The sequence below is a fragment of the Phalacrocorax carbo genome, chromosome 20, assembly GCF_963921805.1.
Source record: "Phalacrocorax carbo chromosome 20, bPhaCar2.1, whole genome shotgun sequence".
Lineage (NCBI taxonomy): Eukaryota > Metazoa > Chordata > Aves > Suliformes > Phalacrocoracidae > Phalacrocorax > Phalacrocorax carbo.
Window position 1 is genome coordinate 1,708,330 of NC_087532.1, and position 17,292 is coordinate 1,725,621.

Below are 17,292 nucleotides of genomic sequence, written 5' to 3' on the forward strand. Positions count from 1 at the left end.
GCTGCTCCCCCTGCTAGGTGCTCTTCGGGGTAGGGAGGAAGGTGTTTCTCCATCAGAACAAACGACTTTCTCACGTGGCCGCGGTGCCAGCAGTGTAACTACGTTTGCTTTATTCCCCATGCATCGGTGCAAAGAGGGGATGCTCGTGCGATGGTTTGCATTTAAAGCATCTCACCTGTGCACCTGCATCTCCCCACAGTCCCCAGCAAACTGGCCTCTGCAGAACTGCTTCAAAAGCCACTTGCCATATGTCACAGTGCCTGGGGTTTATGAGCTTACTCAGAAGCGTTGTTTTTAATGCCGTGGCTCTTGCCTGCGATGGCAGAAGTGCACTGCAAAAGCCCTGTCTGTAAGTTTGAGCCGTGAGGACATCCTGTGCACGCTGATGCTAACACTGGCTCCTTGTACATTCTTTCTTTTTCTCTTCCCCCTCTCTTTTTCTAATGAAATCTTTCCATATTATTAATGGCTGGGGTGGATCTATAGAGTGTGTTCTTCCAGGATTTTCTTGTTTGCTGCAGTCTTCAAATTTTCCAGTTCATTTCCTATTTTCCTGCTCTAAAACCCCTGCCAAAAAAATCCCTGAAGCACACTTCGGTACTTGAACAGAAAAAACCCCAGCGTTTGAGAATAGACATTTGATCCAGACTCTTGTAAATCGGTAGCAATTTTCCCCTCAAATATGAGTCATTTTCATCAGTGGCTAACAGTTCCTCAAGGTGAGTTTTTATCTAATTAAGCATGCAGATGCATTTCAATCACTAAAATGGGGAACACTGTGTCATATAACTGATGTGAAATTAGTAGTCCAAGAGCATTCAGTCAAAATATAAAGACTGGACTTACGATAGACTATTTAATCAGGTTCCTTTAGGAATTAAGTGATTAGGAATAAAATTAATGAGATGGATTTATACCTAGATATTCTAAACCGCACTAGCTCTCATAGTCTAAGAAGAAACAGGTACCCAAGAAAAAGTTCCTCACTTATGGGCTGGAATATTCAAAACAAAAGTGGCTATGTAATCCCCCATGGAAAGAATTATTTCGGTTTCATGTAATCCCTCACCAGAAAAATTGGAAACATTACAAACTCCACTGATATTAGAGCTCAAGTGCATGACGGTGCCAATTGGAACAGGTTAGAAGTTGGGGAATTCCTTAGGACATTGGAGGAGAAAAAAAAAATCTGAAATGATTTCATGGATTATTGTCATTTTTAATTCCTCTGTGGCTTCTGAAAGAAAAGCCTCACACATTTAGTGACATGGACGTGGACACTTCCCTGTAAACATAAACTGAAAATAAAAGCAGTTGGACATCAGTCAAGCTGGCAGAACTACTATTAAATGCTCAGGCAGCCTGATATAAGACTGGCTATTTCAGCGTATAACACTGGTAATTTGGGGCTGAGCTAATTCTGTTTATGGGTGTGATCCACTCTTCTTTCCTTGAGGAGAAAATATAGCTGATTCTAAGGGACCTTTAGCTCTGAACGCCCCGTCACCCTTCGTTCGCTCTGCAGGGACAGATGCTCTCATCCGCAGGAGCCCCGGGGAGTCAAGAGCTCCGCGGAGGTTGAGAAGGCACACCTCGGGCTGCTGCAGCTCGCAGCATCCCCTCCCTAGAGACCGTGCCAGACTCAAGCCAAAACAGAGGACAACAACATACACTAGTACCTTGACTGGGATATTTTCCTTCAAACACACCCAGCCACATCCATGTTTTTTAAGTCTTTGCACTCAATATCTGTTCATCTCCTTCCACCGATGAACAACAGGACGCAAGGCGACCCATGGGTTTTCCATGGCTGCGTTTGGTGAGATGATGCCTTCAGCGGGAATGCTCAGTTAGACATACCGGCTTAACATGGGGCAGCCTCACGCTTCCTGTTCTGTTGCAATTACAGCTTGATATTCTGAGGTAACCGCCACCGATTTCAGCATGCCTTAAAATTCTGCGCCGCACACAGCGGGAGCTGAGCCATCCTTGCCCCGTGGCTGTCCGTGCAGGAGGCAGCGGCTCCAGCAATACCTTGTCAGGTATCCCAGACTGGACGTCGCTGGGAGCTCTCGCTGCTCGCCAGCTCCAAAGCCAATTAACTGCGTGTAATGAGCACGTTAGACATTTAGGCGCTAGAACTGGTAGCTTTGGGAAGGTAGAGTCCAAGTCTTTATAATGTTTCATTTATTTAAATATATTTTCTTTACAGGTCTTGTTTTGCCTTTCCCCCTCACCATCTCTGATGGTGACGCCACCCCTGAGTATTTGATCGGGCAAAGTGGAGTACCTCAAAGCTAGCATGTATTCCACATCTGGTAAATCTGCCCGAAGCAGGACACAGCACAGCCCAATAACGTCACCACCTCAAATAGGAACTACTTTAACCTAATCTATTTTTGCTTTTAAATATCCTAGGTAACATTTTTATTTGTTCATTTTTCCAGCCTTCAGTTACGACTTTCTAATAACAAAAGTAATCTCTCTCTGAAAATGTACGCTCTGAATTTCTTTAATCTTTGCCACAGTATTTAAGTATCGCGCAACTGGAACTGATGCTCAGGAAGACAAAGGCCCAGATTCGGTTTCACTGGTATGCATGAAGAAGAAAATTAAATTAGGATCCCAGCGCCAAAAGATCTTCTCTTCAGTAAATGGAGAGTGATAAAAGCCCAGCAGCTCCTAAGTAGAAGTCGTCTCTCTCTCCACTGTTTATCTTCTTAACTGGAGTTTAAAGTAATTTTCTTTAGTTGTAAAAGGTTAGATGGGATGAATTCAGACCTTGGTGACTTGCCCTAGAAGGCCTGTGACAGATCTGGAAAGAAAACCTCCAAGGCGGCAAGCTGGAGGTTACCCAGTTACTCTGGATATGCAGGGATCCATTCTTCCCCTCATAAAGGAATAATAATCTCACATCAGTAAAAGACAAAACAGCTTCAAAGTGAATCCACTGAATACAGTGGGTTTAAAACAGTGTAGCTGAAATCAACATCTGGGCTATTGTCTTGGATACCTCAAAAGTCCTTGATTTCTGCCTCTAGGGCATGTGCTTCTAGGAAATATATATTACTTTGGCTGAAAGACAGTACTTCAGAGAATGTCATCAGACCACCAGCACCGTTTAATAGTTCTGCTGCGTTGTTCGGAGAAGTACTGTTTTCTGTAGGAACGCGGGAATGACCCATAGAAACAACTTTGGCAGCACGTGTATTTCCCTTCGGATTTGTCAGGGTGGCAAAGGATCTGAGGAGCTGAATCTTTCCAAATCTTCTCAGCTCATCTGCGTTACAAGGCCTAAGTGGCTCGCTAGTGGTTCCTCGGTTAGTCTGAGGCTCTGACATTAGCTGGGTTACATTTGATCCAAGATGACTTGAGAACCGCAGGGAGACTAATGTTTTCTAACACCATCAAATTCCCTTCTCTATTCTTGGTGAGAGAGATTCATTGCAAAAACAAGCAGTAAATTCTCAAAGGCTGCAAGAGCGCAGTGCTGAGGGCCAGACAAATTAAGACAGATGTTCTGAACTTTGGGATAGCGCGGCTGTGGTTTCGTGCGGCCGGCCATGTGAAGGCTCGCAGAACATCCTCCCTTCTCAGACACAATGATGAAGCAGAGAGCATAATGAGACACAGTAAATCGAATCCAAGATGACCGTGGTGGGTGGGGTTGCAAACCTGCAGCCCTTCTTGGGGCCTGCAAACGGAGTCCACTGCTCGGCTGACCTGCCCGGCTACATTCAGGCTGCTCAGCACATTCCCACTGAAAAAATATAAAGGAGGAAAGTGTGGGCAAGTGTTTGAGAGACAGGAAAATGATTTGTCAGGAAGTCTTGCAAAAGAGAGAGATTTCTGATTGTGTTACTCTCTGTCTCTGCAGGGCCACAAAGAATATAGAAGAAAAAAAGCTAGGGTGATTTGGGGAGGGCAGCAGAGCGCGCCGGACCGCCCGGAGATCAGTGACAAGCCAACCCAACAGCCGGCATCCTCAGGCAATCCTGTTGCTCCCCCCACTGAAGCCTGCTTGCCTGGCTGCTCAGGAAAGCTTGCAGAAGCTCTCTTAGCCAGCGATATAAACATTCGGTCTTTCTGAAGCCATGAAGCACGGGCCTCTTCTGCCCAGCTCTGCGCACTGCTGTCGCCCTCCGTGCCGGAGGCCTCTCCCGCGCACGCCCTGCCCGCCGGAGCTGCCTGCCGAGCCTCTCCCTGCGGCCCGTCCACCTTCGCCCCGGGCTGAGCACTGGGGCGCCCTGCCAGGCGCAGGGCGGGGGGCCCTGCGGTGCACAGCGCCCCAGGAGGGTCCCTCCTGCGTGGCACAGCCACGCCGTTCCTCTGCCTTTGTGCCAACGTGCCCCAGCAGTAGGACTCAGGCCTGGGATTTAGGCCTTTTTTGGACGGCGTGATGCGGCTCTTTCTTACATCCATGGTGAGTTCGTTTTATTTTCTTTATGTGAACTACAGAGAGGTACAATTCAAGAAGAAAAATGCTTTTTAGCCAAAAACCATTGGAAAATTAACAGGCAAAGGCAAATGAGACTGACAGTCAGTGAAGATAATTAACTCTCCCGGTCCCCTTTTAAGGAAGTCCAGTGCTCTGGCTCAAATTTGACACCCATTAGAATGATAGCTGGAGCTTGCAGTGAGAAAGAACAGTTTCTACCACTTTTTTCCTCCAAGAAGAAAAACCTTAAACATGACTGGCAGCTGTCACGTCAGAACACATTTCATTACTTCCACACTGTCAATCATGGTTACAATTTTTCCAACATCAGATTTTTTGAGCTCGGTTTTTGTTTTCCTGTTCTTCCCTTTCCTTGTATATAAATACCAGACTGGACACAGAACAAATCACCTTGGTGGGAATGGTCATTAAAGACATGGGTAATATACATGCTTATTGTCCCACATGCTTTTCTTAAAATATTTGGCCTGAGACTGTGGGAGGTAAAGAACTTATATTTTGAGGTCTTTATGAAACATAGGTTACATCCCCTGATTTATGCTCCCTGGGACTTGTTCTATGTAAAACATTTAACTAGCTATGCTTTAGATAAAAGAAATATCTGAAGCATTGGTTGTTTTGGAGTTTCTCATTCTTTTCTCCCATATATCTTCATAAAATTTAAGTGCCAGCCACAATATTTTAAGTTCAGAACCTTTTCTCTTGTTCCTGAGTTCTCGTTTCTTTAGCAACATTTATAAAAAATCACTTTAATATTCTCCCCTGCTGCTGGGCTCTCAGGACCAACACAGCCCCTAGCTACATGGAGCAGCACAGCGCACCAAGAGAAGCAGGGGATCGGTAGTTTAATGCCAGTTTTGCCGCTCAGGACATAAGACAAAGTGTGCAAAATGTAATTCGTGCAAAACGAATGCATGAACTGGCAGCTTCCACTGGCATCGCCGTCTGGAGGAGCACACCGGTGTGACCCGGGGCCAGACCCTCGGCCCACCGGTGCTTCAGAACCACCCTTTGCAAAGCAGAGCGGCACAAATGTGTTGAAGACCTAAAACCCACTGAGTGGCTAGGGTGAAAACAGCAGCCGCCCCTCCTCGCTTGGATGAGAGGTCTTGTGCTGCGTCTCTAGCCTGATGGCACGTTCCTGAGCAGAAACAAGAAGATGTGGTTGTGCACCCTGCCAGTGCAGCGCCTCATTCGCCCCTGTCCGGGCCTGCCTTCATCCCTTCGGGATGCACATGGACATACCGGGGCAGTTTGGCCTCACAGCTACGACACTAGACGGGGATGCAGAAAAATCTGAATTAAGTTCCTGGCTCTGCTCCATCCTTTGGTCAGGACCTGAGCCAGGTGGTTATTTCCACCTGTCTCTGTTTCCCTTTGGTAAAACAGCGACTAGATTATTTCTTCTCTTCTGCCCTGTGCGCAAAGCTTCGCAGGTGGTTCTGCAGGGTGCGGGGCAGCGCTGTACAGAGGCACCTCAGCTTCTTCCAAAGGTGCTCCCTCTTCTGCGGAGATGCTCAGCCGCGCTAGCGTTTGGCTAATTTGCTCGTACAAGAAACGGGTACGGAGGTGGCCCGGGCGCGCTGCTGAAGGAGCGCGCCTGCTCGTTCAGAGCTGGCTTGCGTGCCTACGCCCAGCACGGCGTCTCGATGCGCGGACGCGCCGTCAAGATCAGGGCCAGCCTTGTTGGGCCGACGTGTTGGATGCTTTGAACGGTCACAGCTTCTACCAGCTATTACTGTAGTCATAGATACACTGCCCTTAGAGAAATCAGAATCAATTTAGGCACCTAATACTGGGATGTCTGTGAGTGAATTGGTTTTGAATTAATCGAGTAAAACAAGGCAGTGAAAACCCATGTAACATGTTGGTCTGGAAACTGCTGCAGCCCTGGGGATGGAACGACAATGCATATTTTACGCCGTGAATTTTTTATTAAGGGCTCTTTTTTTATTTTTTATTATTGAATATGAATATTTTACACGTCCGAGTTCAGAACAATGCTTTTTTTGGCTGCCTCTGCACTTTTCATGGTTGTGTACCCTTGCATTGCATAACTGAGAGAGATCCATTTACACACGGGGGGAAAGGGGACTAATGAATCTCAGCAAAGCTAACTTTACTGTGTGTGAAAAAAAGCACTCTGAAGTTTTCCAAATAAAAAAATATATATACATATATAAAATACTTGCATGGAATGGCTTAATAAAATCAGCGTGTGTGTGCGCATGTGTGCATACGTGGGGGTGCACGTGTTCGTGTGGCTATGTGCGTGATGGCTACAGAGCCTCTTAGCCAGAGCTACATCTCGCTCCATGTCGCGACATCTCCGCTGGGAAAAAGCTCTAGAATGTTCTTACCCCCTTCGCCTCAAATTCCTCATATTTAGGTACTCACCTGGATGATTCCAAAGGCAGAGATTTGGAGGTGGGCCTGCCAGTTGCTTGGTAAATGAGCTGATGGGGCTGCCCATGCTCAGCTGCAGGACTGGTATTTGTCTGCCTCTGGTAACACCATTGCCCTTTCTGGCCACTTCTAAGCGTCCGCAGAGCTTGTTTTCACATCTGCCTTTGCAGGACAGCCCTGCAAAGCCCGCCTGCTGCAGACCCTTAGCCTTACCGCTCCTTCTTAGGCATTCCCGGCTGTGCCGGGTCTCTCCTGGTCTTCGAGGTAGCTGCTGCTCTGTACGGCCGCGCTGCCGAGCATCTCTGAAACTGCCAGGCTTCTCCGGGCAGCTCTTGTTTCTGTCAGTGGTAGGCTGCACACGCTGGCCTGCTGCCATCGCTTCGCTCCGACTGTGGATGCTGAAGAAATGCCTGATTTACCCGGACAATTTGGGTCTGACCTTGCCTGCTAAGCCTGGCTACTGGCCCTCGCCTGGTCAGACCGTGAGCGTGGCATTTCTGAACTTGTGCAAGTTCAGGCCTCTCTGTACCGTGCCCTGAGCATCACCCTGCTGCCTGGGGAAACAAAGGGGCTCGTTTCCCCACCTTCCTCTGTGCCCCTTCCGAGGGGACGTACTTGGCACTCCCTCTCCAGCTGCTTTCAGAATAAGCTATCCGTCACCATCCTCCTTGAGACCTGTGGTGGGCAAGGTAGGGGTGAGGGCACCTTTTACAGTAGCGTGCTCACACAGCTCAGCATGGACAAGGGCAGGGGATGGCAGATTTGAATAATAAAGATAATTATTTGTCTGGTATATATTTGAACCCAGCCTTTTTATTGTGCATAGGATAACAAGGAGGAGAGGGAGAAAGCAAGAGCTCTTGTACAGTTCTCGAGAGCTCACAGCCAAAAATGGGCAGGGTGACAAGAACTGCATTGTTTTGGGTAATCAGTGTGCATTGTCCAAGCTGACGTTACCGCATACCAATAAAACCCTTAAATTCGCAGGGAATGGGGAAAGTGCAAAATGATGAATTGTTTGGCATTTAAAAGAAAATAAAGAGCTGCTGCTGGACTGAAACTTAAATGAGACTTGGGGAGGGAGGGAAAAAATTACCAGGAGCAGGTTGAGATTTTTATGTTATTCCAGTGCAAACTTCACAAATGATTTTGTGTTTCTGATCTTGTGGCCCCAAAGTCTCAGATCTTTGCACCGATACATGCTCTTAAAGCAAGAGCCAGCACTTACCCAAAATAGCTTGCAGAACAAGTAAACGATGGAGCAAAAGCAAGCTGTTTGTAAGTGGGAACCGATGCCTGATGTGCCCAAGACTAAACTTTTAATTCCACAACGAATCACTGGTAAGTCTAGGAATTACCTCAGGCCTTTTTAATCCCTGCAACCAGTCCCATACTCACCAGACTAGTGTTGCTTTCCTGAGGCTAGAAAGATCGCAGGCATTTACAGCTTAAATCCTCTACGTATCCAGAGGACAGGTAGAACATAGGTGGAAATACATCAGAGAAAGGACTCCTGCAATTCATTTTCCCTGGCATGAGGGCCAAGGGAATAAGGTCTCAAATGATTAAGACCTCAGACCTCTTCAAAGCAAAAATGAACTATAAATGAAGTAATTAATTTCCAGTGCCCCGTGCAGTGATGGAAGCACAAGGTGACCAAGAGACTGAAGAGGCTGATATAAAGCCTAGCGTCATGGAACCTGTGCCAACTTCTGCTATCTTGTTGTGTGTGTCCTTGAGCAAAGTCATGCCTAAGAGGTAAATGGAAACAGCCAGGCCAAACCAGTACCGGGGGTGTCACACACCTGTAATAATGGTTTGTTGACTGATTTTTCAGCTGGGAGGAGCTGAACCAGGTCCCTTATTGTAAAACAAGTTTGGTATCAATGGATCCATCCTGCATTACAACAGGCAATATCTCGTTCTGCAAGGGTGAAACCTCGTTAAAAGCAAACGCAGAGCTCTGCTAGGTGTCACTCTCCAAACACGTTTTGTGTCTGCGTCTGGCTTTGCAGAGTTATCATGCTCTTTGCTTTTCGTTCCTTCTTCCCGACCACAACCTTGGGTCGCACCGTTCGCTCAGGTTCCCTCTGCTTTCCAGCACACGGTTTTTTGCGTTTTTATTTGCATTAGATTATTGGAGCAGGAGTCTGAACACTTAAGTTACTGAAAATCCCTCCTCATAGGAAGCCAGTGAGCTGTAAAATATTTAAACTGTCTACAGTTGTACCTCGTTTGTTTACACATTTCCAGTAGGCTGCTAAAAGGTAACATACTCTAAGAGAAAAAAGATCCAAGGCTGCTGATTCTGATTTCATAACAGCTCTAAAAGTGCTCTGAATACTTGCATTAACTTGATGGAGTAATATCTGTCTCAACTTCCTGAAGCCTTAGGGCCCGAGTGGGGCAGGAAAGCTACGTGCTGCGCTCCAGACCCTTTGCTTTACGTTTTCACTCCGATCACTGGGGAAAATGAGGTTAGAGGTGGGTCTTGCTGTAGTTACTGCTGGAGTCATCCACAAATCGTCCCCCCTCCCCTGCCCACGGCCTCCACAGCTGGGCCTTTCAGCCCTTTTTATTTTTCCACTTGCCACGCTGAGGAGGTGCTCCAGGGCTCGGTGGACAACTGAATGCAGAGTTGGATGTGCCTTTCTTCAGAGCACTTGTAAATGTCTTGTAGGAAAAGAAAAGAGCGTTAGGATTCTTCAAAAGGCAGCGAGAGGAGGTGGCAGATGACTGATCAGTCCCAAGGCAGCAGAGGGCATCAACGAGTTTGGAGATTCATCTCCAGAGCTGAATGAAAATAGGCAGACACTGTATTGAACAATTAACAGGACAGAATTCAGCTCTTTTCCTGTTTTCGTGTGAGTCTCGAACAAATTCAAGACGTTCTCAGGTATATCTCGAGGGTTCTTTGCAAATAATTTTTGAATAATATATAAATCAAAGTGCTAATTGGTTCCACATATTATGATGAGAGTTCTATTGCCTGACTGGATGCAGTGCATGTATTTGCAGTTATGGATAAAGATGGTCACTGTAAATGCATAATTTTCAAGTTGTTTATTTGAATGCAAATTTCATTGCTGAAAAGTCGCACCTTTGTTATGAAATTAATAGTTCACTTTGGAAATCCAATCAGTTAGCCAGGATATTTACGCTAGTTAAGCTTATTTGGTGGAATTATTTGTAGAAATTGAGCTTGCCTTGCAGATTTGCTTAGTAATTCAAGCAACTATTTGCAGGATTCTTCTGTCACTTTCCCTAGCTCTCAGTGAGGAGGTACAGGAATAACACTTTCTCCTAACATATTCAGCTTTTCCCAAAAGAGAATCAGTGTCAGCTAGGGACCAACGCCTCCACCTTCTCTTAGATGCCCGACATCAAAACATTTGTTCAGGAGCCCTCTAAGAACAAACCCGAAACAGATACCCTTCACCTTGTGCCCTCTGATTAATTTACTAATTTTACTTAACATTATATTAAGGTGTCTAAATACGGTCTCGCATAGCCCTTATGCAGAATATTAGTGAAATCCCACAGATGGACAAACGGAGGCAACGTTTTACGTGACGCGACACAGCAAAGCACGTGGCAAGGCCGCTAATAGCGCGGAGACGTTCTGGGTCCGAGAGCTCTGCTTTAACAGCCAGATCAACTTATTTTTATTTAGTGAGCAAAAACAAATTTAGAAGTTCAGTCCCCTCTGAGCTCCTGCAGGGCTGCTGCAGATCTCCAGTGCTATGGTGAAGGGTCAGCAATACCCCTGGGCCCTCTATTTCTCCATCAGCGGTCTCTTTCCACTCTTTGGAAGTTTATGGTGGATGGCAAGGAGCCAGCCCCCACGGGCATGGGATGGAGGTGGCTTGTTCTCAAGTGTTTAAATGTCTGACAAACTGTTTGCAGTTCTAGCAGGGAGGGATCAACACATTTCTAGAATTAAAACCAACATCTTGGATAGCAAAAATGCTCTGAACAAGGACTCTTTCTTCAACCCAATGCACAAGGGACCTTTCTTTAGTAAGCTATAAAATCACTTACTATAAATCAATTATTTTTGTACTGATTTATTAACTGCTCTCCAGCTGTTCAGATTGGCACTTAAAAAAAATTCCTGGATGGTCTTGCTGAAGTTTTCAAAAGCATTTTCTCTGGAGTACTGTTGGTCCAACCTCGTTACGGTCTTCCCTGGTAACCCACACATTCCTAAATGCTCTTAAGCTGGCAAGGATGGAGGCACCAGTCCACATGGACTACATCTGATCTTGTGGCGAGGTGATCTTGTTATGAGTTATGTTGGGAACTCCTGTCTGGAGCTCCTCCAGTTACCTCTCCTTGAAACCTCGGGAAAGAGTCGACCTGCCCGATAACAGCACGTTCCTTCGGATGTGGAACTGGATACGCTCGCGACACTTGCCGATGCTCTGGAGGACCATCCCTCCAACCCCTGGCCCTGGGATTTCTGCCTCTGCGGGCACAAAAATATTCTTCAGGAGATCGGAATAGCTGGTCTCCTGCCTTGACAGCCCTTCTGCCCAGGAGAATATACTCGCACATAAGTTTTCAGGCTTTTCCTGCATATTTTGGCTCGGATCTAAAGTAACATAGCACAGCTTCTCCTTCATATCCGTGACAATTTCTCTCTCTGCTGTGCTTATGGAGTGCCCGGTCTCCAAGAGGAACCTAGCAAGGTATTTGGTTACATGTCTGCCTGCAAAATCCAGCCTGGTAACGCCATGCGGCAGGTAACGGCCTTTGCAGACAGGGACCGTGACGGTGGCACCAGCGCCAGTGTCCAGCACTAGCCCAGTTGTGCAGGCACAGGCACACGGGGCCGTTAGTGCCTGTGGAGCCACGAGAAGGGCAGGCTTTCAAACATCACCTCTGACATTTTTTCTTGATGGGACAAAGGATTGAAAGGGGTCTGGACCAGCAGTGTTGGCCCCTCACTCGGATTCATTTCAAGATCTTGTTCGTACAGGCGTCTCCAAATCTTCCCCGTGTCGTCCCATGTAACTACCCCATTTTCCATTGGGTAAGTAAAAGATAAAATGCCCCTTTTGGACTGGGCTTCTTCCCCAGCGTAGCAGTCCTTATGACTCACCCCAAATGGGACAAGTCTGAATTTGGGGTATCCCACAACGGTGGAAACACCTGAATGGGGTGCCTGGTCCCGTGACAGACCATGCTTATGCTGCCCAGAGCCGATGTCAAAAATCAGTGTGCGAGTCCCTGCTGCCACAGAATCAGACGCCCTGCACGGGTTGGAGCTGGCACAGAGCTTGGTGAAACGCTCTAGATCCCCCGAGGCACCACTCGGCTGAGCTCAGTCCTCTGCAGCTGCACCGGCAGCGCCGCTTCCTCCAGGGAGCCGGCAGCGTGGAGCATTTTGATTCAGGGCTAGTACTTGGAAGTGAAACTGGGTGTTCTTACTTCCCAGATAAATTACAGCAGAGAATCAATGGATTTTTTCAGACCCTCAGGCACAGAGGAGGGTCGGTTACAGTAATTGCATTTGCATTGATTTATATTTGGATTCTGTTTGGGGTTTTGCTGGGTTTCTAAAGGAAACATTTTTAATGAGGGCAAAAATAACGTGAGAGCTAGTTTTAGAATACAAAACCCAGCTATCTCAGAGACCTTAGAGGGAAGAATCTCCCAGCAGAGGATGTGTGCTACTCCCTGTACGACTCCGAGGCAGGCTGCGAGTCAGTTAAGGAGTTACTGCATCCCTGTGATATGCGCACACCTGTAACTCTGCAGAGGGGAGGGGGAAGGGAGATGAACCTCGTTACCAATGTTTTTAATATTTTATTTTCATACTGGTTTTGCCAGCCAGTAAATGCACAAACAGCTGTAGTGCTTTTTGGGTCAGTCAGCTCTCAGCAGGGCTTCTTGCTCATGCACTGCTGTAGCAAGCCATTCACTTGGTCCGACATTCTCCTTAAAAACATTTCTGGTGAATGACAGCGGCCCCAAAGTCCTTGTAGTCCCTCACGGTGACCCAAGTTGTTTGAAAGATGCCAGGCAGGTGAGGATGGAAGCCCCAGTCCACACAAAGTACTTTTTCTCGGGCGTGCAATGATCCTCACAAACGTGCAGCTTCATCTCCTTCAGGATCCACTCCTCCAGGCCCCGGAAGAGCATGAGCCACCAGAGAGCAGGATGTTGCCGGACAGATTCTTGCACACATCGATGTCACGCTTCGTGATGCTGTTGAAGATCATTTTGTGCACATTGGGAGCTTCAACTCCAGTGCTTGCAGGCACGAGAAGGGCCTCTGGTGCACAGAAGAGCTGGTTGCCCATCTGGATGATATTGTTGTCAGGCAATATGTACTCTTTCATCATTTCTTCTGGCTTTGCTTTAATTTCTTGGGTGGGGTCTAAAGCGACGTAGCACAACTTCTCTTTGATATCTCCCACAATTTGCCTTCCAGCTGTGCTCGCAAAAGTGCGTCCACTCTCCAAAAGAAGCTTCATAAAATATTTGGGGATATCCCAGGCAGCAAAATCCAGCCTGGAGACAGCATGGGGTAAACAGTATCCTTCATGTACGGGGACAGCATGGGTAGCACTGTCCCTGCTGTCCATGACCATGGGTAGCACTGTCCCCGCTGTCCATGACCATTCCAGTAATACGGGCCGATGCACAGAGCGCCAGGGTCGCCTGGGCTGCAACATACATAGTTGACACCACGAAGCCTTCGAACAGGATCTCTGTAGTTTTTATCCAGTTCTGCAGAGGATTGTGGGGGCTTCACTCCGCAGCACTGTCCTTTCACTGGCTTTGATTCTCAGCTCATACTCATAGGCATGTCTCCAGATCCTTTCCGTATCACCCCAGCATGTAACTATGCCGCGGTCCGTTGGATAGTTCAACAAGAAGACCCCTCTTTTGGACTGAGCTACGTCTCCAATGTAACATCCTTTTTGTCCAGCTTCCAGCATTGTAGTTTTGACTTTTGAGTGACCAACAAATGCTGCAAAAACAGACCTTGGGCCGCTGTCACCCGCAGTACACCTTTGAATAACCCAGATCCATTGTCAGAGATTAGAGCTGGGACGATGAAAATGCCGGGATCAAACATTCTTTGCAGAGTTGACGGCTCCCCAGCACTATTTGCCTGGTCCCCTTTTACAGGGTGGTCACCATTGCTAGGGAAATCTCGGGGACGTCCAGCTTGCTCTTTCCAACATGTCTGTCCCAGCTACCTCACAATGGCCAGTGATAAAATAACACATTTTCCCAGCAAGTTACCTGATCCCAGGCACTTCCCTGGGCATGGGCTGTGTAGCTTCTCCGTGACTCCAGCCAGAGGACTATCAATTCACCGAGTCTGATCCACAGGTCACGGACCATGAATGTATCCCTGTAACGAGCCTGAGAATTTTTTTCCTCAGAATAGAAAAGCATGTGTTGCAAAATACACGCATGACAATAATTACATTTTTCACACGTGCCTCTGGCTAAGCTAAGACCCTACAAATATTTCCAGGGGTTGGTGAAGATTAACACAATTTTGCCTCTCTGTAAGTATTAATTGAATTACCTTTTTCAGCTGAAGCCTTTCTGAGACTTTATAGAAAACTCCTAAAAATATTTTTAAATAGGTAGAATTAGGTTTGGCACTGATTATGGCATTCTGGAGTCCTTCTTCATGTCCTTGGTGCTTAAAGACTTTTTTTTTTGTAAAATCACAAAAGTGGAATAATAATTTCTGCCTCTTGCTGGTTTAAAAACAAAAAAACCAACAGCTTTAAACAATGCTTATAATACCTTCTAGGGCAATGAAATTCCTTCCCTAGTCAATCTATGCTCTAGGCTGCTGACAAGCTGACCTGCCTGCAAATAGACAGACGTGCAGATGTCTTCCTTCCCGGCTTCCCTTTTCAATTCAGCACTTTGCTAAGAAGAACAAATTCTTTTCTGGATGTTTGTTCAGAAGGATTAAAAATATCCTAGATCTTCACAGCTGATCCCCATTTCACATCTAAGTGCTGGGGTTTTAAAATTTTTGCTTCAGGAGAAGGTTTCCCAAAGAAGGAAATTTCTATAGCTTTGAATCCGATCAGACCTGACAATCCAAATCCGTTTACAGAGAATATTTCCTTTAAAAAAAAATAAAATTGCTATATAACTTCAGTTTGAATCCTTGGCTGCCAGAGTTTAATTGCTTCTCCTTGTGGCTCTAAATCCCAGGCAGCTTCAAAGCAAGGGTGGCTTCTATTAAATTTAATTACTTTTCCCTGCAGCTCGCACAGCAAAGGTGCTAGCTACTAAATGATGGTGGTTATGAATTAGAGGCAGATTCCAAACAAAGATATATATTAAACAGAAATTTTAAGTGTAAGCAAATGACCTCCTTGTACAGAGACGTTTATAGCCCAGATGAACTACTGAAAAAAAGAGCCATCTAACAAGGGAGCAGCTCTGTTTGGGTTATTTCCATTCTGCTTAGATTCCAGACATGTTTGTGTTAAATGCCACTCTACCCATTTTAGCAATTTCTCTAATCCTCTCAATATTTGTGTACATATATTTCAGTGTGTGACACACTCGTTTTCATGCACGCTTCTACATTAATGTCAACAGGTGTCCTCATCACTTAAGAGGTTGTCACACCCATCACACTAGAAGCCCCATTTAATCCCGCATGGTCTGCACGCAGCTTCCAGGGAAGCGCTACGTTTTGAACATGATGTTGAGTATTAAAACAAGGAAATATTGGCTGTGATTATTAAATGGCAGTTGAACCTAGATGCAGGAACGCTCATCTGTTCTCTCATATTGGTTCTGTCATAAATCACCTTAAAAAGGGCATGTGTGAATTCACTTTGTTACCATAGGGTTTGTAATAAGTGAAATTAGTTTGTGTTTAGCTGAAGTAGCGTAAATTGAACTAATAAAAGAGACAATATGAGCCATCAAAAATGTCTCACGCTCACCTGGTGGCACAGCTTACACTGGTGCGACAGGGTCTCATTCAGGAATGGAAAGCTTGTTTTCTGAGACCCAGTCTGTCTTCGGCCTTGATGTTTGCTAGGGGCTGCCAGCTGTGGAGAGACACATAAGGAACGGGACTGAGACAAGCAAATCCATTCCACATGAGTTGCTAACATCTTGACTAGATGGTATCCACCGTTTGTCACCTCTTTATGGGATGGAATGGGAGCTCGAAGCTGAGAGGCACGTTGGAAACACAGTGATAACGTAATTTCCCCAACACACCAAGAATAAAGCTCTGTCCCACAGACATGGGATTGTAAAGACTCATAGATAGTTAAACATGTTGTTTATAGGCCAGTCTAGTGGCTTTTTATGTCAGTGCTGAGCACCCATTTTCACTTACTGGCTTTCACATGTCTTTTTGCTTCACTGACTGTGTCACCTGCACAGAACTGATTCCCCAAGGAAGCCAGGCCTTTTCCTTTCTCCATAGCCACCCTCTGCCCAAATACTGCTGGAGACAAACACGTAACTCAGGGCGGATTCTGAGTGAATCAGGCCAGACTGAAAAGCGCCTAGAAAAGGGTGATGAGCTTTGGAAGGTCTGAGTTTACCTGGGGTACGAGCAGAGGGAAAAGTGTTGGCTAACTCTTTGTATGCCCACGCAAACCCCAAGGCCTGACTAACGTGTAACGTCTGTAGCAGCCCGCATAAACGCCTTTCCACATCTAGAAAGCATTACCGAAAAGAGACACAGATAGGACCAGAGACCGAGAAAGAGTGCTGCTCTCCATGCCTTTCTACACCAGATTATTTTGATGTCTCCCCTGTTTTCCCTCTGCATTTACACAGGCCTTGTCACTCTCAGCTGTTGTCTGGGCAGCAGTTGAGGAGATGTGATTATAGTACACCAGGCCCAGGTGATATCCCAGAGATAACAACACTTCACCAGAGAAGTCCTTAATGAAATCCATAGAATCATGATTTTTTCCTGTTTCACAGAAAAAGGCAACAGTTGCAAGGAATTTGTTTGTTCCCCAAGCTCATTCCACTCTGAGTGTTTCTCCGTTTCCTACGGGCAACTGATTTTGCTGGCTAACACAATTATTAGGAGGTCTCAGGCACACAGTTCCAAGGAAGACCCACCTTATCTTTTATAAACTTGACAGGGACTGGAGAGCAGTGAGGTCTCTCCCGAGCCTCCTCTTCTCCAGGCTAAACCCCCCCAGCCCCCTCAGCCGCCCCCCAGCACACTTGTGCTCCAGACCCTGTCCCAGCCCCGCTGCCCTTCTCTGGACACGCTCCAGCCCCTCAAGGTCTTTCTTGTCCTGAGGGGCCCAAACCTGAACTTGGCATCATCTGCAGACTTACTGGGGGCTCACGCAATCCCCTTGTCCAGATCATTGATAAAGATATTAAACAGAACTGGCCCCGAGGCTGAGCCCTGGGGAACACCAGGGCTGATTAGCTTCTTGGCT

General features: G+C 46.6%; 1 protein-coding gene and 1 pseudogene across 1 annotated transcript; both read right to left on the minus strand.

Moving 5' to 3' along the window:
• Nucleotides 1-9,995: 9,995 nt before the first annotated feature.
• On the minus strand, nt 9,996-12,191 carry LOC104047269 (uncharacterized; annotated as a pseudogene).
• Nucleotides 12,111-16,935, minus strand: LOC104052642 (actin-1-like). The gene is given in 7 exon segments (XM_009513962.2): nt 12,111-12,874; nt 12,877-13,011; nt 13,014-13,448; nt 13,480-13,617; nt 13,620-13,886; nt 13,889-14,248; nt 15,814-16,935. Coding segments are annotated over 6 exon segments (1,107 nt in total). The 5' UTR covers nt 13,956-14,248; nt 15,814-16,935; the 3' UTR covers nt 12,111-12,809.
• Nucleotides 16,936-17,292: the final 357 nt, after the last annotated feature.